At 41.8% G+C, this 20,042-nt stretch overlaps 1 protein-coding gene across 1 annotated transcript; it reads left to right on the top strand.

Annotated features, from left to right (window-relative positions):
• The first annotated feature begins 247 nt into the window (after positions 1-247).
• Positions 248-18,536, top strand: CDCA7L (cell division cycle associated 7 like). The gene is made up of 10 exons (XM_030444625.1): positions 248-331; positions 7,039-7,185; positions 10,961-11,077; positions 11,560-11,913; positions 12,855-12,929; positions 14,270-14,455; positions 15,902-16,036; positions 16,847-16,996; positions 17,107-17,243; positions 17,584-18,536. Exons 1-10 carry the CDS (start codon positions 248-250, stop codon positions 17,612-17,614), a joined length of 1,416 nt encoding a protein of 471 aa, XP_030300485.1. The 3' UTR covers positions 17,615-18,536.
• Positions 18,537-20,042: the final 1,506 nt, after the last annotated feature.

Genomic DNA, 20,042 nt, shown 5'->3' with positions numbered 1-20,042 from the left:
TCTCAGACTTGCTCTCCCGACCCTTCACCAACACCCCTGCCCATCTCTGAACTCGCTCTGAGCTCCGCAGAGCTTCTGCTCAACTCTTCCCCACACTTAGCCGGCCCATACAGGGTGCCCGGTCCCCCTATTGCCGTTCCCGCCGCCACCGCCCGGCTCCACCTTCCCGCCGTCCCCTGCTCCTCCCTCCTTCCTCTTCCTCCCTCCTCCTCCTCCTCCCGCGGCAGCGCGGGCGGCTCCGTGCGCCATGGTGCGGCGCGGGAGGCGGCGGCGCCGGCGGCGGGCGGCGGCAGTGGCAGTGGCGGTAGGCCCGGCGGAGCCCCGCGGCGAGGTGAGGCGAGCCCGCCGGCTGCGCGGACCGGGCCGCGGGGGAAGGGCGCCGATCCGGTTGTTTTCCGACTTCCCGGGGTAGCGGCGGCCTTTGTCCGCGACGGGGCCGCTGCGGGGGTGGTCAGAAGAGGTGCCCACCGCTGTCGGGTCCCGGTGCCGCCGACAGCAGCGGGCGGCATTTCCGATCCCCTCCGGTTTCCGACCCCGCGCTGCTCCACACGGTCCCGGTGATCGCGGCGGCCCGTGGTCCCGCCGAGCGCCCTCCACGTGGCGCGGGGGCCCCGGGGTTGCAAAGCGCCTGGGACGGGGAGGGGGGCGGGTGGAAGGCGGTGATGGGGACGCCCCAGGGTGTTTGGCTTCGGTGTGGGGAAAGCCCAGAGGTTCCGGGTTCTGCGACGGTCCCCCTGATAAAGGCCGATGGACTGAGAGCGGCTTCCTGGGGAGGGGCTTTGTTGATCAATTGCCCTGTGTAAGCCTGGGGATGTCACTTTTGAAATAGCATGGAATCGTTGAATGGTTTAGCTTGGAAGGGACCTTCAAGATCACCTATTTCCAACCTCCCTGCCACGAAAAAGGACACCTCCCACTAGACCAGGTTGCTCCAAGCCCCATCCAGCCTGGCCTGGAATGCTTCCAGGGAGGGGGCAGCTCCCTGGGTAGCCTGTGCCAGTGTTTCACCACCCTCACAGTAAAGAATGCTTTTCTAATGTCTAATCTAAATCTGTCCTCTTCCAGTTTAAAGCTGTAGTCTTAGGGAAAAACGTGTTTGGATCAGTGCACCCAACTGCAATCTGGTCCAAACCTTGTGTGCGCTTGGATGCACCAGGCTGCTTTCATGGTTCAGCTCTTGAGAAGGTGGTATGGTGAGTCTCCCAGGTGGTGGAAGAAAGGGAGGAGAAAGTCAGCATCTCAGTCAACTCTTTCTCATAGGCTTTACATGGGTTTTTGTGGGACAGGAGGGTTGTAGAAACACTGAGACGGCTGTTAGGACCTCTGTCCTCTCTGGGATTTTGTTAATCTTCCACCTCCGTGTGGTGCCAGGCTCTCCAACAGTAGAATGGAGATAAAGGCACTGTAAAAACAGTCTGGGAGAACCCTGTTTGATGTGGTGCAATAGAAGTAAATGGCACTGCCTCTATTGCTATAAGGCTCCCACTGTCTGCTACTCAACTTTTTGCTGCACAGCTACAAGGGTGTAAGCAAAGGGGAGAAGGACGCAGTCTTACCAGTGCTTTCCTGTTTCTTGTGGGAGGTTGGTTTTGGCTGGGCAAGGCCTTGTGCTGGGTCTTGCTCCTCCTTGTGTGATGCTGGCAAACAGTGGGTTCAGTCCTGGTTGAGCTAGAAGAATGTATCAGTGAATGTTTCCTTGACTTTTGAAGTCATGTGTCATCTGATGGGTGAATTAATTTGTTAAGTGCATGGACCCAATGGCCATGGAAGTCAGCAGTACCAAATTGTTTTGAATCACCAGACCTGCTGTTCCATTTATCATCCTGTGGTCTAATTTAACAGGTCCTTGTACAGCACTTTCAGTACACAGAGCCTGTTAAGGGGTGCTCCTGGCAGAGCTTTCTCTCTGAAAAAACATGGATACTGGCATTCCAGGTGTGAAGAGGGGGCCCATCAATGGGCCTGTGCATTGTGGCATTGTACCAGAGTGTTTTGCTTGGAATGTCAGGGTTTGGAAATCAGTTGGGCACCTCCAAAGGTGAAATAAATGCTCTTGAATTATTCAGAATTAAGCTGTTGCCACTGCTTTACTGCTTATATCAGTGAGAGATTAGAGAGTGCAAAAAAAGAGAAAGTAGCAGCTGACCAAGGGTTTGAACTGTGTTCATATGCCAGCATGTTAATATTCACATTTATTAGCAGTGTTTTTGAAAAGTAGGGGATAGTTTCCAGGTAGATGTTGCCTATAGAAGGTAACATTTTCAATAACTTACCATGTGATTGTGATAGTTGGGCATTCTTTATTTTAAGACAAAGTAGCTTGATGGGTTTTAACTTATTTAACGATCACTTAAAATAAAGTGAATGTAGAAATGTAGTAGAATGTAGAATGTAGTGAATGTAGAAACCACAAATTTCATGGTTTACTTGGGTTTAGCAATAGGTTGACTGGGCTCAGAATGAAAAAAGGTAACTTTTTGCAGGGGCAGACGAGACCACCATGAAAGTGCCAGTTGTGGCTGTGACAGATTTACAGGCTCAAACATAATCCATCTTTACCTTCAGTGGAGTCAAAGTATCCCTGTGAAGATCATGAAACTGTAGTGACTGTTTATCACTTGTTCCTTTTTTTCTCTGAACACTCATTTACCTTTTACCCTGGTGCCATTTTTGCCAGAAATAGACTTTACTGTCCAGGAAACTTCAGGCTTTTGTGCTCTGATGCTGTTGAGAAATTGCCATGGTCATCTGGAGTCTTCTTTGCCTTCATAGGTTTCATTGTTGACCTTGGGTCTCAGACTGGTTGGATGGCATGAACAGTCCAGTTGATGATGCATCTGGCTGTGTGATTCTTCTGCACCATACTCTATGCCTGTGCCTCCCTCTGTCTTCTGCATCTTTTACATGCTTGTAAGATGTTTCAAATTAAGCTTTCATACAATGCTGGTTGCCTTTTATGATTCCAGTGGAAAGACCCACTTTGTCAACTTCTAAATAGTTTTGGCTTTTTGGTTTGGCACCTACTGGCATTCTGCTTGGGGCCCTCAATTCTTGTAGTGCTGCCTGTAATTGTCAGTTTTGGAGCACTTTTGGAGCGTTCAATTGTTTTTTCAGGGGCTGTAAGTCAAATCCAGTGCCTGTAACCCTTGGGTGGTATAGCTGGGGCTTGCCTGTGTACTGAGCCAAGAGGTTTTCCAGCTTGTGTCACAGATGTGTTTTTCATTCGTTTGGTTTGTGGGAGTAGAGGTTGGAGCTTAAACTGGAGTTATTTCAGTGGGACTGAAATGAAAAAGCAGCAAGTTTGAACGTTACCAAAATAGTCTGTCCTCAGCTTCAAATAGAAACATCCATACATTGTGAAAACTTGGATGAAGGGGAAACAGCATCCTTTTTTTTCATGGTAGGAGCAAAAAGAATTACATCTAGACTGGATTTCTCATACTATATTCTCCTGATACATCATTGTCAGAGAAGAATGCACTGGTGTGGCAGTTGGCAGTGAAAACGATATATACAGATAAATTTTTTAGAAAAAAAATTAAAATGTTTGACAGTGGTGTAGAAATAACTTTGATGCTTCCCTCTGAAGCTGCAGGTCTCTCCTCACAGCCTGTCAGGGCAGTGCCTTGCAGGTGGGCAAGTTAAATCTGTTTTGGCTTTGGTATCAGGAAAGCTGTTTTTTTCTCCTAAGACCCAAGAGTTCTTCCTGTTGCTGTGGAAAGTAAAACATCTTGCTTCAGGCTTTTCTTTCTCTCCTTGCTGAAGTGGCAGGTGGAATTAGTGAAGATGGCACTTAGAAATACTGTGTTTTCCCATCACTCACGTGGTGAGTGTGGTGGCATCACCAGAACAGGTCTGATGCCCCTCCCGACCTCATTTTCTGACTGTAACCCTTGGACCCTGGTGACAGGTCTGCAGCCCTCATGGGCACACTTGAGCTGCCTGCCTCCAGTTCTGCAGAAACAGTAATTCTCCTTCACACAATCTGACAAATTTGGATTCTGAGTGTACTTGGAAGAGTTTTGTCAATTTTAGAGAAGGGGGAACTGAGAGATGGGGATGTCTTGAACATTGATCTTCTGTTGAGAAAACATAGTTAGGGTTGGCTGTTGTGATATTGGGATGTGTTTAATTGTATGTGGAATGTTTTTGCTGCTTTAGAAAAGTAACCTGTGGGTGTTTTAAAGAAGGAAGTGTATTCTATGTGCAAAAACAACTGAGCTCAATACATACAAAATTTCCTACTAGAAATGAGACTTTGAATTTTTCAGCAGCTACGAATTATTTTGAACTTTTGCTAGATTCTCAGTACTTGACTTCTTGTAACTGGTATATTCAAAAGACAGTATTTCTCACATCTTTGCAGCATTTCAGCAGACCATTGTGTCTGTACCTGTGGTCTTTTCACGTTGCAATATTTTCCCTGAGCAATCTTGAAATGTTCAGCACCTCCCTGCATTTCTTTTCTAGGGGCTTAGTGATAAAAAGGTCTTCTCTTGAAGTGCCTGCATCTTTCAAGTGCTTAGAATAGATGAAATTTTTACATTTGTGTTTAAGCTAATATGTATTTTCTTTCTTGGTATATTCTACTTTGTTGACAAAGTTAAAATGCTAGGCTCTGATGCTGATTATAAATGAGTTTCTGAGTGTATTTTAACTGAAAGATAAGAAGGTCTGTGACTTCCAGGCATACACAACAAGTAGCAAAGAGCTAAGCCTTGTGGCAGAGGTGTTTGGTGTAGGCTTATCTTTGATGTCTGTCTGCTGATGACAGTGGACTTCTGCTTGGAATAAACTTGACTTGTGATTTCACTTGTAGAAATACTGGATTTCAGGTATATAAATACCAGAAGCGATCAAACTTGGTCATGAGGGTGATCTTTTTAAGCTCCTGCAGTATGTCCACCTTGTATTTGTTTGGTGTTCTCTGCTAAGCCCTTTAGGTGCAATGGGGACTCATCAGTGACTGAATGGGATTCTTCGTAGTCAAACTGTGGGGAGCAAGTCCCAAACACAATCTTTGAAATTCTACAGTAAGTTATTTAAATCAATACCTTAGTGTTTGGGAATGCAGAGAGATCATAGAAAAAGCTTTTTACTGGGAAAGAATTATTTTCTTCCTTTTCAACATCAGTAATCACCCCCATAACAGCTCCTCTGGTGCAGATGCAGAAGTAATGGATGAAGAAGATGATATTAATTAGGCATACAGTAGACAGAGCAGTGGCTAACTTGACTGTAGTGCAGCAGCAGTTCCTGGAAGCAATTTATTCTTAGCAGCAAGCTTCACAGCTCCTTGGATATTCTTCCATTAAAATCCATCTTCAGCAATTCCATGACAGGGGCATGGAAGAGGCTGTTGTCTGGAAGAGGTGGCAGTGAGGGAATATCCCAAGGGGTTCAAAGGCAGACAGCACGACTTCAGCAGCAATGCATTGGGTTATGCTGCTGTGTGCCCAGGTCAGTTTTTCAGAGGTGAATTCTCCTGTTGTTCAAGCAACAATAAATCAAAAGTTTTGCATCACTTTACATCAGTTTTGTAAAAACAGAGCAAGACTGAATTTAAGCCCATGACTGCCCATTACTGAAGCTTGTTTCAGTGAGGGAAGGTTTGGTCAAGATACTGCTTGCTTTTCTAATGGAAGTGGAATGTTTTCAGCAATATTATTTTTGTAGAATGATCCTTCTTTGGGCCACTTGCCTTGGCACAAATAAATAAAAAAAGAAGAATAACAAAAAAAAAAATTATATAGGGTCCTTTATGAGCAACCTTTGTTGCCTCTGACACAGACAAGCCTGCTCTTCGCTATGCAGTTCATTTTGGGGGTGTTATCTTGAATGTTCAGGACTGGAGACCTCCTCCACTGGACAGTGAACTGGCCCCTGTCACCAGGCAGCTGTTCTTGTGTTCTTTAAAGAGAGGAGGAACTATGTGTGGCTTTGGCACACAGCAAGCAGCAGAGGAGCTTGATTCAAGTAAGGATGGTGTGCATGATATGTACCTGTGGTCCTGGAGATGTAGAAGATAAATGTCTGGGTGCTGGTGAGACATGCAGTCACTTTCCTTCCTGAGCATTTCGGTGAACAGCAGAGTAGTGATACAGAATGTGTAAAAGCATGTTTTGAAACCTGAAAAAATGCCTTCTGCCTCCATTTTTAAGACTGGATTTGTTCATCCTGTCCTTCTGCACTCCAAATCCTAAAGCAGCCTAGGTGGGAGCTGCTTGAAGGCTTCCTCACTGGGTTGTTACATGGAAGGGGAAGTGCTTGGGGAAGTACCTGTCCAGGGGGAATGGTTGCATGATGTGATACCAGTCTCCTGTGCTGGAACTGGATTTCTCAAACACTGAAGTTGTGACCTTGGTCATCTCAGAAGGTGATGCTGCCATCCCTTGGCAGTGCTTCCTCCTGATGAGCTACGCTGTGGGCTTCTGGCAAATGAGAAAGGTTCTTGGTTAAAATGAGTTTTCACTTTCTTACCAAGTGTGTTGAATAAAAAGCTCTGTGGGAGTATTGATGGAAGATAAGAGGTTGCATTGTTTTTTTCTTGGAGTAAGGTAAGTGTCTAATAAAGTATTACTAGTACTGTTACTGGATCTAATGCTAAGGTTTCTGTGTTCTTGTTTAGCATTGGATTATATTTGAAGGCGTGTTTGTTCCTCACCTCTAAGCCATGGTTGCTCTGTAAGAGGAGGAATGGTTATGAGTTTTGTGACAAAGGGTGCTCTGACCATGTGCTTGCAACTGTGAGGCACACAGGTATTTTTATATATCTGTAAAGCAGCAGTGTGTGGACTTCAGACCCCTGCATATTACATCCTCTCTCTAGCCCCAAATCTAGAATCTCTGTTTACATAATAAAACTACCTGTACAGAATTTGTAGGAATCTAGCTAGATGAGGTACAGTTTTGCTATGCATAGCATATTTGGTGTCACAGTTTGCACTTGTGAATAAAAATAATTGTACCATTGCCAATATGAGTTTTCCTATTAAGTTGGCATGTCTGATTTTTATCTTCTGTCTCGTTTTGAATCAGAAACAGAGAGCCAAGGAAGTGGCTGACATTTTTAATGCCCCCAGTGACAATGAAGATTGTTTGGGTTTCCAGGATGATGCTTCCAGACAGAGGTTGTTGTCACAGGACAGCTATGCTGGTGTTGATTCCCTGGAGTCAGGAAAAAAGGTAGGAATTAAGATTCCCATGGCCCAGTTATGCTCTTTCAGTGCTGTAGTATTCTGAGCTTGTGTCAAGGCTCAAGAGTAGTGAGCCTCAACTCACAGCAAAAGCCAAGATCTGCAGTCTTCATATTAAAAATAAATGTAAAGAAACTTGCTGCCCTTCTTAGGTTTTTTAAAAACTCTTTCATAAGATAAGGAAAATGGGTTTCATTAGATGAGTTTCAGCGAAGTAGATAAGTGGAGCCTACAGGAGAGGGATAATTACCATCCTTGACTGGTGTTCTCTAGAAACATAAGACAGTGCAAAAGCATGGTAATAGATGGGTTTTGTGAGTATGCATACTTTAAGATGCTTATTTCAGAAATTTTGATCAGTGCTACTTCTGCACTGATGGATATTAGTGCTTTTTCTGCACTAAAATTGCTGTTGTAGTGGTGGTGACCCACAGAAACCATCATCTCCTTCTTCAGTTGTGAGATTTGCTGGTACTCTGTGCTCTTAATGGTGAAGTAGCTTGAATCAGCATAATGACTTGATGTTTTTTATTTTCTGACTTAGTAGCTAAAGGTATGAGCTAACTTCATAGGAAAGGAAGAGAACTGGTGTATTGTTTTGGCTGCCAGTAAAGCTACTTTTTAGTCTTTTAGAACTTGTAAACAACTTGATAGATGTAGGCTAATGTACTAAAAAATACCTTGTCAGTTGTGTTCTCAAAAGGGTTCTGCCATTCCATTACTTAAAAAAACCTGAATAGGTCTCTTTCTCTCTTTTTTCTGTCCATCAGGTCAGAGTCCATCAGGTCAGAGTCAGAGTTTCTAAAGACAGTTAATCTGAGTAGTGTTTGCACAGGATACAGAGAGAATGAGCCTCGTATGAATATATGCTATTTTCTGAGCCTTCATAGGTGAATGGCCCCAGAGAGGCTTGTACAAAGTGCAGAAGCTGTTTGAGAGCAGGGCCTCAAGTTTGTACTATAAAGACAGCATCTTTAAAGTTATAACATACACTTGGCTCTAAATTGTTTTGTCATTTTGGTTCTGGACAGTGGTATTGGTAACATTAGAAGCCCAGAAGGTGGGTTGCTTTCATGTCTGTGGCTTTGTGTGGACCATGAAGAAGCATCAATGAGGAGAGGGAGCCATGCACAAGAGCCTGAGTGAGCTTCTGCTGCCTGCCTGGGGATTGTGGGCACCCAGGAAAGGCTCTTGTCTCTCTGTCTTGGTTTCCCAACTTGTGAGGTTGAGATGACGCTAACCATCTACGTTACAAAGCATTTTAAAGTCCTCTGTTGAAAAATGCTGTGGAAGAGCTAAGTACTGGTAATTTTGCACGTGCTGCTGCGAATCCCTCTGAGACTTTCTGCAGACTTAAAGCTGGCACTGCATCGTTCCTCACCATTCCTGTTTCCTTTGGGCTGAGAATTAATGTACATATCAGTTGCTGTTGATCTTAACTCCTTTACCACTAAATGGTACAATGATGCCATGATTTTTTAAATCTTAATTTCCATCCATTTATGATGCCAAACACCTCTGTTGCTGAGAAAGACCATAGGTAGTTGTGCAGGAAACAAAAAGATTTTGGTGTGAAGAGTAGACTAATGGGAAGTTCAGAAAAATGCTGCAGTAGCTGGGAGAGGAGGCAAGGCAGCCATTCTGCTGGGGTGGTGAATGGGATGCTAATGCATCAGATGTTCCCTTGGATGCTGATGTGCAAGTGCATAAATAAGTATTCACCTCTGCATGTCTGCTTTTCCTCAGGGCTTTCTGCAGTCCTTCTCCCTTAATCTCTGTGTTTCTTTTGAGTTCCAGTTGTTTGTCCTAAAGGTCTTCTTCATACATGTTTTACCTTATGTAAACCATTCTTCGTAGGTGTAGCAACTTAGGTCTAGATGTGTTATTTTTTGTCACTATAAGAAACAGCTTGTTCCTCCCCCCCCCTTTATTGTGGAATTTCATGAAAACGCAGAATGCATAAAAACTTGAGTTTCCCTCCAAGAAATGTAATTTCACTTTAAAGTAACTTCCCTATTGTGTTTGTTCCTTTCTCAAGCAGCTGCACTGCAGCTATCAACAAAAGAATAAAGTAATTTTGCTTAGAGAAAACTCATTCCAATTACCCGTAATAATTTGTAGATGTTTAAGTGTAAAAGACCAGCATATGCGGTAGCTCCCCCCCATTCCTCTGTAAGTTTTTCCACTCATCTATTGTATCTGTTTTTCACCAGAAATTATCTTAACGTAAAGAAGTATGTAATTAAAGAGAGGGAAGGGAGGGAAATGGAAGGAAGAATAAAGTTATTTAGCAAGTGCATTGTATGGAAGGTCATTTTTGCATCTTGTGTGGGAGGAAGAAACAGCAGAAGAAAATTGGGGAAACAAACTTAAGAAGATGAGTGTTGCTGACTTTCAAGAGGCAGCTGTGAACATGGGTTCTGTTCCCACTGTGAATGACTTAGGAGACTAACCAGGAACACACTGACAGATGGTCTTCTACTAATTATGATCAGAAGTATGGAATACATTTCTGATTTAGTAAATGCATTGTTTGTAATTGGATGTAATGTGCACGTCCTGAAGAGTGTTTTGATGAGAAATGGTAATTTATTTTTCATGGGCTGACTTTTTACTTCCTAGTTTGTAGGCAGAAACGTGGGATCTGACTACCCTACAACATGTTTGAAAGATAACTGCACCTGCAGTTGGAAGGTGGAGGGATGTTCGTCAGGCTGTTCAAAAGCTCTGGTTTCCTGTTGGTAGCTGTTACTTTAGTGATGGCCTAACAGCATGAGCAGACTGTCTCCAGGAGCCTTGAGTACTGCTGCAGCAAGTGTAGAAAGTGAAAGAAAGTGAAGTGTTTCTATTGCTAAGTAAAAAAAAGGAGGGCTCTTTCTTAGTGTGGTTGTGGTTTGTATTTTCTTCCATTCAAGGCCTGTTATTTTACATCCAGAAGAAAGCATACAAACCAAAATGGTAAGTTATGTCTTAAGAAAACTGAGTTTGTTTTTATTGGGTAGTAGTGAAGAAGAGGAAGAGGCGAAGAACATTCCCCCCCACAAGAAGGAGCTCAGATAAAACTCTGTGCTTCAAATGAGATAAAAAAAGACGAGTACTGTGTCCAGTTCTGGGCCCCTCAGTTTAAGAAGGATGTAGAGGTCCTGGAACAGGTCCAAAGGAGAGCAACCAGGCTGGTGAAGGGACTCGAGCACAGGCCCTATGAGGAGAGGCTGAGAGAGCTGGGGCTGTTCAGCCTGAAGAAGAGGAGGCTCAGGGGAGACCTCATTGCTGCCTACAACTACCTGAAAGGAGGCTGTAGCGAGGTGGGAACTGGACTCTTTTCACAGACGACCTTCAACAAGACAAGAGGACACAGTTTTAAGTTGTGCCAGGGGAGGTTTAGGTTAGATATTAGAAAGAATTTCTTCACGGAGAGGGTGATTAGGCTATGGAATGGACTGCCCGGTGAGGTGGTAGATTCTCCATCCCTGGAGATATTTAAAAAAAGACTGGATGTGGCACTCAGTGCCATGGTCTAGCAACTGCTCCGGTGGGTCAAGGGTTGGACTAGATGATCTCTGAGGTCCCTTCCAACCCGGCTAATTCTATGATTCTATGATTCTATGACTTCATATACATGCTGAAACTCTGAATTTTTACAGGCTTTTCTTGAAAAGTGCTTTCACTCTATATGCCAGTTGGTCCCTGCTTGAAACTCAAAAACTGTTTGTTGTGGCTACTCTGTATCTGACTGTCTTTCACAACTGGACATTTGATTTCAGTCCAGGTACCTCACTGAAGAACTGCGGAGGATTTTCACTGAAGACACTGACTCTGAAACAGAAGCATTTGAAGGCTTTGCTTCAAGTGAGGTGGACGTGAACAAGAAAAGAGTTCTGGTAAAGGCAGTCACCTATGCATGGATTTATGTTGACTTCTTTTATTCTGCCTCTTGTGTAAACCTCTTGTTCTAGTGTTTCTGCTGCACAGTGGTCTTCTTTTTTCGTGCTGAAGAAAAACATGTGTTAACTTAAATAAGAAAAAATGCTTTATTTAATGTAACATCACATAATAGAAGTTATATTCGAATCTAATTAGAATTAGAAATTATCATTAGTAATGAAAACTTCTTCCCCTGCTTGTAGACTGACTGTGCTGGGAAAGGTTTTTCCTCTGAAGATAGGCATGTCTGTATCCCATACATTAATATGTACATTTTGTGTTGGGCTCTGGGACAAGTCATGTTGTGAACTTCTGAAAATTAAGTGAATTTATAACTGTTCCTTTGGTTGGTAAGACTGCTACCTAAAATTAGTTATTTAGAAATTACCTTTCTTGTGTCATAGTCAGTAATGTAATGTGGGAGTCTTCCTTCCCTCAGGCATTGGAGTCAAACTTGAGTGATCAAGAACATGATAATTTCCTGGGTAATGAGGAAGAAGAGGAAGAGATGAAGAAGGTTTCCCCCAAGAGAAAAAGCTTTGGACTTCGTGTTGCCTTGCAGTTTCCCACCAGAAAGTCATCTGAAAAAAAAGTGCCTGAACAGTCTTTTTCTAACTTACCTCTAAAGGACAGTGAATCCCTCACACCTCTTTCAAAAGAAATAAGCTGTAAGCGGTGGGACAAACGAGAGGGCTCTGCTTCAGAGTCTGAGGAAGACATTAAAGAAACACAGGAGGAAAATTCCAGTGCTCTGCTTAAGAGAGCCATGAATATTAAAGAAAACAAGGCCATGGTAAGACTTGCCAAGCAGTGTTTTGTTTTCTGACATTTGCATCCAAGTACTTGGCTTCAACACACTCGAATTTCAGGGACCTCGATGGTGCAGTCCTGGGACTGTGGGAGAATTTGTGTTTGAATTGTGTTTGAATTTTTCTACCTGGGAAAACCCTAGAGAGCCATCAGCACTCAGACATTTACTCCTAAAATAGTCTCAAGTAAGACTAGTCCAGAGTTGAACCAATCATTGTTCATATGTGGATGTGAACAAAGCTACACAGCAGTCTTAATTTTGGAGTATGTCAGAAAATCCCTTCAGCAGATCCCTTCAGGTGGTTTGTGGTGTCATTTGTAAACAGGGTTTCTACTTTTCATTTGTGTCTGACAGGTCTGCTGCAGTTCCTGATTGCAAAGGCAGCTAAAAGCTGATAAGGATGATACAGTTTGTCAGTTTTGTGGGGTGTGATGTTTACAGTTACGCATTGCTATGTAACTAAAAGTGTGTGTGTGTGTGTGTGTGTGTAGGTGTGGAAAAGGGAGACACTGGTTATTTCCTCATGCTTTGTCCTCTATTGTCCAGAATGCCACCAGAACTCTTTAATTATCATGGTGCCATGCAAATCCAAGTTGATGCTGGGCCCTTCAATTTTACTGTGTTCCAGGAAAAGTTGCATCTTCAAGCATTCTTGGGGCTGAAGTACACCTCGTAGCTGTGAGGACTTGCAGCTCCCACATAAAAACTTGCTTTAGTTATTGTATGTATGTTTCTAATCTGTCTTGTGTCCTTGTTGCCATTGTGTTGGTCTTGCTGCTCTTCCACCTTTCTCACCATCCACTCTTCTTTGTGACACTTCATGTGTTTGGTTACAATTCAAGTGTCTGTGGTGAGTGGATGAAAGGTGTTGCTTATTTGCAAGTTTGCAGTGAGTTTTCAATGCTCATCTCTGTTGATTTCAGCTTGCCCAGTTGCTGGCAGAATTGAATTCCATACCTGACCTGTTCCCAGTGAAAACACCCACTGTGACTCCTTCAGTAAGTATCTCCTCCAGTTCTGGCTAGAATTGATGGCCTGAGGGCTTAATGTGTTTCCTGATGAAACACTTCGACTGAATTTGTTCTGGTTTTCCTCAGTTTTGGTGGCTATTTGTACAGATTTACTGTTGGTCAGTATTTAAGTACTAGAGGTTATGTGAGGAAATGGGATGTTATAAGATAATGAAGAAATACAGAGACTTTATAATTTTTGCCCCAGAAATACTGTTAAGATTCTAGACAGATATCTGAGCATGTGGGAATAAGGAAGAACAGTTGCTTTCTTCTGGGTTTAGATCCTCTTCAACCACTTTAACCTGAAGCTGCAGTAAGGCTGGAGTTATTTCAAGCTGACTTTCCTTGGCTAGAATCAGAGAAGCATCAATCCCTTTAGGTTCTTTATAGAGTAATATTTTTCCACATAGATAAGTATAAACTGAAGAAATATGAATAAAAATTGAAGGGAAGCCCATGTAGAATAGTGGTGTGTTGGTTGTCAGGTGAAAATGTGAAGCCAGATTATAGAGTCTTCAAAAAGCTACAAACTTGCTAGCTCTACTTAAATGCTATAGAAACTTAAACATCCTTTGAATACATACATTGGTCTACTACTTATATTTAGTATCTTTACTTGAGGATATGGAGCGCATCAGTTATCTCTTCTGCTTGGTTTTTGACTTCTAGCCTGTTGTCTTATGATGTGCTTTTCACTTCTTTGGAAGTGAATATAAAGAGTACAGTGGCAAGCAAACTTGATTCCTACATCTTGTTTTTCTTGTCAGATACAGTAGATTAATTTATGGAAGAAGTCTATGCAGGACTTGTTGCATGAATTCGTCATGCAGTAATTGGCAGGTATGACAATATGAAAAGGGTATCTTGTACCTCCTAGAAATTTCTAGATCTAGGAATCTGGAAGTAAGAGGAGAAACTTATTAACACCCTATTAATTTAAAAAATATAAAATAAAATAGACTTTAGAGAATTCCTTGAAGAGGTATTCAATTTGTAGAAAAGCTTGAAACTTTAGCTGCTTAAGAGCAGTCAGAACTAGCTTCTGCCTTAATACGCCATGCAGAAACTTCTGGTATAGTTCTGTGATGTTAATTGAAAAAGAATTTGACTGTGAAACTGTGGTGTTTTAAAAGGATCAAAAAGTTGTAGTATGTAGGAAAAACACTTCAGTATGACAGAAGTTGGTGAGGTTTGGCTTAACAAGAAGTAGGAAAACAGATTAATGCATGATAGTGCAAATGTGGTACAGACATGTTGAATTAATTTCTGGTGTTTAACACTACAAACATAAAAGGACATTTTCCTGAATTGTCTTCTCTTTCTAGAAACAGAAGAAAATCCCAAGGAGGACATTTTCTGAAGGCCAGATAGCACGGCGTATGAACCCAACCAGAAATGCTCGTCCACCAGAGAATTTTGCCTTGGAAAAATTTACTATGTCAGCTGTTAAATTTGCAGAACAATTCCGTAACTATAGACAACAAAACCTCTTGAAGAAGAGACTCAGTGTGGTATTTGCCAGCCTTTGGTATCTCCAGTAGTCAGAGATTAGGAAACATTTATTTAAATTGTTGGCAAACACTTAGAGCAGACATCCCATTCCACAGAAAGTCAATGAGAACATTTGGTTTGGGATTACCTACAGAAGAAATTGTCAGCAGGCCTTCCTGCCTCATCTTTTCACCTGTTAACTAGGCTCTATTTGTGATCTGTATTCTTGGAAACATAACAAGACAGTTTACTTATGGCCTGTTATTATCTAAAAAATATTAAGAGTCCACAGTGCAGAAGGTGTTTGAGTGACAAGGTGATAGGGCTGCTGGAGGTGATCTCTATCTTCAGGATCAGAAAAAGTTAGCAAAACTCCCTCTCTGGTAATAGCAGAGAGGAGAGAGAGAGGAGGTATAGAGTGTAACTGAGAATAAATAAAGGAATTCTGCACCAGCAAGCTGCTGAAGTACTGGCTAGCCACTCAAGTTGCAGATTTTATTCTTTTTTTTTTTTTAAATCTAGTTTCCCTTTCTTTAGCTGATGGTGGTCATTTGTCGTAGTTATATTTACTGTATAGCCTTTATTAGGAAGATGCTTAAGTTGCATTTGTATGTGGTAGAGGTTGTATTCCAGCTCTGCTTATAGGAATGAGTGCTGGGCATATTTGGAGCATTATAGAGGGAACTTGCCTATTAAACAAGGTGGAGTAACACTAAATGAGAACTGGGGACTATTTTGGAGAGAACAAAGCTGATCTAGGATGAAGGACAAATTAGGTGGGGTAAGCAAAAGGCTAAGGATCAGTTGAAACTTGTACATGAACATTAAGATCTCCTGAGGGGCATAATGATGATCCATGGATTGGGGTCAAAGGGACTGATATTTGGATGGTAAGAGCACTTAATAGTGAGTAGAGGACTCTTCCAGATAATCAATAGGATAGTAACAAAGGGCTGGGTATGGCAGGACTAACCTAAAACTTCAGTATAGGTTTATTTGCAATTAGAGGTTGTAATTAAAGAAAGCGATCAGCAAGCATGCTAGGTGACTGAAGGAGCAAAGCATAGGAAGGTGTGTGTTCCATATTTTGTTCCATATTTTGAGGGGGGAGAAACTTGAGTATGAAGAGTTACATACAGTTAAGCTGTGCGGGAAATACAAAGAAAAGGAGGTAGCAGAAAAACACATAAGGACTTTGTGGAAACAAAAGTAGCAATGATAGGAAGGAAGAACATACCAGTAGAATAGGTAATAGGTAACAGATAGAGAAAAGATTAGGGAGGAAAAGGAGAGGAAGAGATGGTGATGGTTTGGAAATGCTGCTCTCTGTCCTTTCAGTGGTCTGTAAGCCTGTAGTATGCCCTGTCTAGACCTCATATGCATTATAAATGACAGAATCTGTCACTGAATGTGGTAACACGATCTTCATGACACCAGACAAAATGTGCTGAGATGAGTTTATTTAGCAGGGGGATTGTGCAGTGCGGAAAAGGAGGAGATCATCAAAGTATTCATCTCACCGCCCAGTAGAAGATATTACTGAGGAGGACTTGGACAACATTGCAGTCACAGTTAAAGACAAAATCTATGACAAAGTTCTGGTAAGTGACTGCTTATTTTCTTCAGTGTGTCCATCTGTTTAAAATCAAAACTCTCCTAACTGTTCATGTGAGCCCCTTCTCTGAGGCTTTGGAGAGTGCAGCTCTGCATTATTACATTACACAAGCACAACTTGGAAGCCCATGCTGGTTGATATGCCCCACCAACTTTTTGCTTCTGCAAAGAAGTGATTTCTTGCCATAGAACTATTAAGTGGAATTTGGTATAGCTGTGACTCACCGCTGATAAGAGTTGACATCCCTTTCATCTTTCATTCTTACTTAATATAAATGTTGTGGTGGTGGTTGTACCATTAAGTAATAGTGATCCCTGCTGCTCCTTGTACCCCCAGGAATTTACATTTCTATATGGGTTGTGTAATTTCAAAGCTCTTGATGGAACTCCTCCTTTCCTTCACTGAATTTGACTATTGTGAATTGTCATAAAGATCTAGATGATCAGCTTACTTACTTCATGCTTCATTGTGTTTTCAGATATAAGTCAGGTCATTTTCTGAATAGTTTTAGCTTTTTTCCTAAGTAGAGGAAAGGGATCAGAACTGCAACATCAGGCTCATGTAGTCTGAGACTCCCACTGCAGCTTAGGGTGGGCACTGCACCTATTATTACTTTAATAATACTTCAGTAAGTCCTAGTAACAGGACTTGTGGTTCTTACTAAGATTTTCATTGCTGAATTGGACTTTGGTTTGAAGTTTGTTCTTTGCTATTGGCAGATATATTCAAAAAGTTCAGCAACAAGTATTTAAGGTGTCCTTCATCCATAAGTCTTTCTTCTCCTTTCCAACTCTAGGGCAGCACTTGCCACCAATGTCGACAAAAGACAATTGATACAAAGACAATCTGTCGCAACCAGGGCTGTGGAGGAGTAAGGGGGCAGTTCTGTGGACCCTGTCTCCGAAATCGATACGGGGAAGATGTGAAATCAGCACTGCTTGATCCAGTAAGTGTAGCTCGTTGGGCTTGGAAAGAAAGTGTGATGAATATGGTTTCCTCAGTAACCTTACTTAACAGCTTGCCTTTTTCTTCCTTCCCACTTTCACCCCCTTGCAGGCCTGGATCTGTCCTCCTTGTCGTGGGGTGTGCAACTGCAGCTACTGCCGGCGGCGGGACGGGCGCTGTGCCACGGGCATGCTCATCCACTTGGCAAAGTTCTACGGCTACAACAACGTCAAGGAGTACCTGGAAAGGTGAGGGCTGCGCCCTGCAGTCTTTCCTTTTCAAACTGTTGTAATAATATCTGACTTCTGTGGCCTGGGGCAGATACTGAATCCGTGCAAGAGGAATCTCTTGGGCTTCAGATTTCTCCTAGGCTGAAATCAGCTTCACTGATGTGAGTTACATCTGTGTAAACAGCTTAGTTGCTGAAGACATTGAAATGGTTTTTCCTGGTTTGAAATTGGTATTGATCGCTGTAAGCATATAGAAGTGGTGTTTCAGAAGTTACTACCTTCAGCCATGGAAGTTGTCTGATTATAGGGAACCTAAATTTCCTAAAAAGCACTAATACTGTTTTCTTATGTCTTACAGTTTACAGAAGCAGCTAGCGGATGGAAACTGAGAACATTGCATTCACGCTGTGCCTGCAACTGGTTCATATATTGAGAAATTTTGACTTCAAAAGGTTATTACTCTGTTTTATATGAGATAGAACTGTAGGGTATAGTATATGCATTTCTGTGTTGGGAATTTTTTTTAATTGATGTGGTCTTATGCAAAAGATCTCTCAGGAAAATGTTTTTGTAGAGAAATCTACATGCACAGACCTATACGTTAAGTGAAATGGCACTCTTGAACTTTGGTTAATGTTTAATAGAGCTTCACAATCACATGATGGAGAACTTGGTCAGTTGGTACAATATTTTTATTTATATGATTGTTCAAGTTTGCAGAAAGGATGTTTAACAACTACCTGTAAAGCATACCTTGTCTTTGAAGAAACAAAACCCCTGTTGTGTTCCAACTTGACCATAAAGATTCAGATTTCTAACCCTTGCTTTCTGAACCTTTTCTTCCACCTGTAGTTTATGGAACTTGTCCCTGCAAAGTGAATGCCATTGTATTCCAGCCAAAGCTGATGCAACCTAACACTGGGAGAATGCTATATTTTTTTTAAATTCCAAAGTGCAATTAATCACTAAACATGAAAGTGGAAAAGTGTTTTGTAAAAAAAAATAATAATAAAAAAATATTTAAACATTGTCCCAGTAAAGAAAAAGAATTGCTCACTAACAGTTTTTTGTGGTGCACGTGCTGCCTGAACCAGCTACCTTACAGCAATCAAAACTGGTTTAGATCACAAGGTTTAGGATTATTTTTTTAAATAGAGTTCATGTTTAGATGTTTTTTCATATATACAATAATGCTTTCAAACAACCTTGTTTAAATGCAACATTGTTTGTATTGCAGTATGCTTATGTTAAAATTGTTGTAAGATACATGTTTCATTTTATGTAGAGAGAATAAAGAATAATCCAGAGGAGCATTTTGTGAGTCATACTACACTCATATGCTGATATTTCCCATTTACTTTCCTGTAGCTGGTCTAACGAAGGAATGCTTGAAGATCAATAATCATTATGTGGGGAAACACATGAATGCAGTGCTGACAGATGAGGAAATAACACATTAGAGCAAATAAGTGTTAGACTAAGGAATGAGGTTTTTTGAGGCAAATCTTCAGTCTTTCTGTAAAAACTATTTTTCTCCTTTTGCTTTAAGTACAAAGCTGGCTGAGAAAGCAGCACATAGTATTGAAAGCTTAGTACTAAACTGCCAAGAGTAAGGCTTCTCCTTCTGGAACCCATTTATCTGGCTTCTCCGTGTTTTTCAGATTGAAAGTCCAAATGTAAGTTGCCCTTCTGCTTTTGGTTTTATAAACTGGACATTCATAAACATTCTTAGTTTTCCTTTGATTCACTAGAATGGCCTTTACAAAAATGGCTGGCATTGATGGACTCAATTCCTTGAGCTGGGCTTCAGCTGTGGTCCCCAGCTGGATGTCCCACCTGGCACCTGTAATAAACCCAAGCACATGGTCCACAAGGTGTTCAGTAGTGCAAGACTGAAATAATTTGGGTTTAAATGCTTGTTTATTACTAAATACTTAAAACTACATTTGAACATACAGATTTAAGTGTAGACTGCTGTTGGCTTGTTGTGCTTTATCAGAAATGTGGAGATCAATATGAAGCATCTACTTGGACTGGACCTGTCGTTTCATCAGCATGTCCTTTTATTAAAAGCAGAGTCTGGAATTTACATACAGCTGGGGCTTTGAATGTGCCTGTGACTGAGTGTGCCTGTTATGTGCTCAGATTTTCTCCTAATTCTACATTATTTAATGGTCAAGCATGCAAAAAGGTGGAAAACTACATTGGAACATTTAGCATATGTTTGTGTAGTGAGATTCCAAGCAGATACTTCAGTGTAGTTAAGACAGATGAGTTCTGTACTACCCAAGCACCACACACTTTCCAAAGCTGCTGGATTTTTTGTTTGTTGAGTGTTCTAACACAAACCAGTATATAAGATGTTGCAGGTGCCTGTGGATTTTAGAAGTGTTTATGTAGCAACAGGAAAGTTTATATTTGCAAATACAAACAGAGAAACACAGCAGCTGCAGCTCACAGTGTGTCTCCATAGCTTCCTTATACCCAGAAAAGGAATGAACAGAATTGCCCCTTGGGGGACAGATGCTTTTTAAAAAGTCCTCTGAAAAATTCAGGGTAGCTTTTCAAAAAGCAACAGTGAAATGACATCCTCTCATCATTGCTCCCTTGCCCTAACTTCCCCTTGGGGCTTACTGGCAACTCCCTTCCAAAAGAGTTATTTTCCTTTTATTACATTTACCTCTGGTGAAGAGTATGAGTAACAATGATGTTTCTCTAAATGCCTGTTGGAATCATTCACCTTTCCTCTACTTAGGTGTACCTTACTTGACAGACTTCCTAAGTTAAAACTAGAATCTCATGTTGGCTGCAGGCCAA

This window comes from Calypte anna, chromosome 2 (genome assembly GCF_003957555.1).
Source record: "Calypte anna isolate BGI_N300 chromosome 2, bCalAnn1_v1.p, whole genome shotgun sequence".
Lineage (NCBI taxonomy): Eukaryota > Metazoa > Chordata > Aves > Apodiformes > Trochilidae > Calypte > Calypte anna.
The sequence above is the reverse complement of the archived record's forward strand: the minus strand, read 5'-3'. Positions and strand labels throughout refer to the sequence as shown.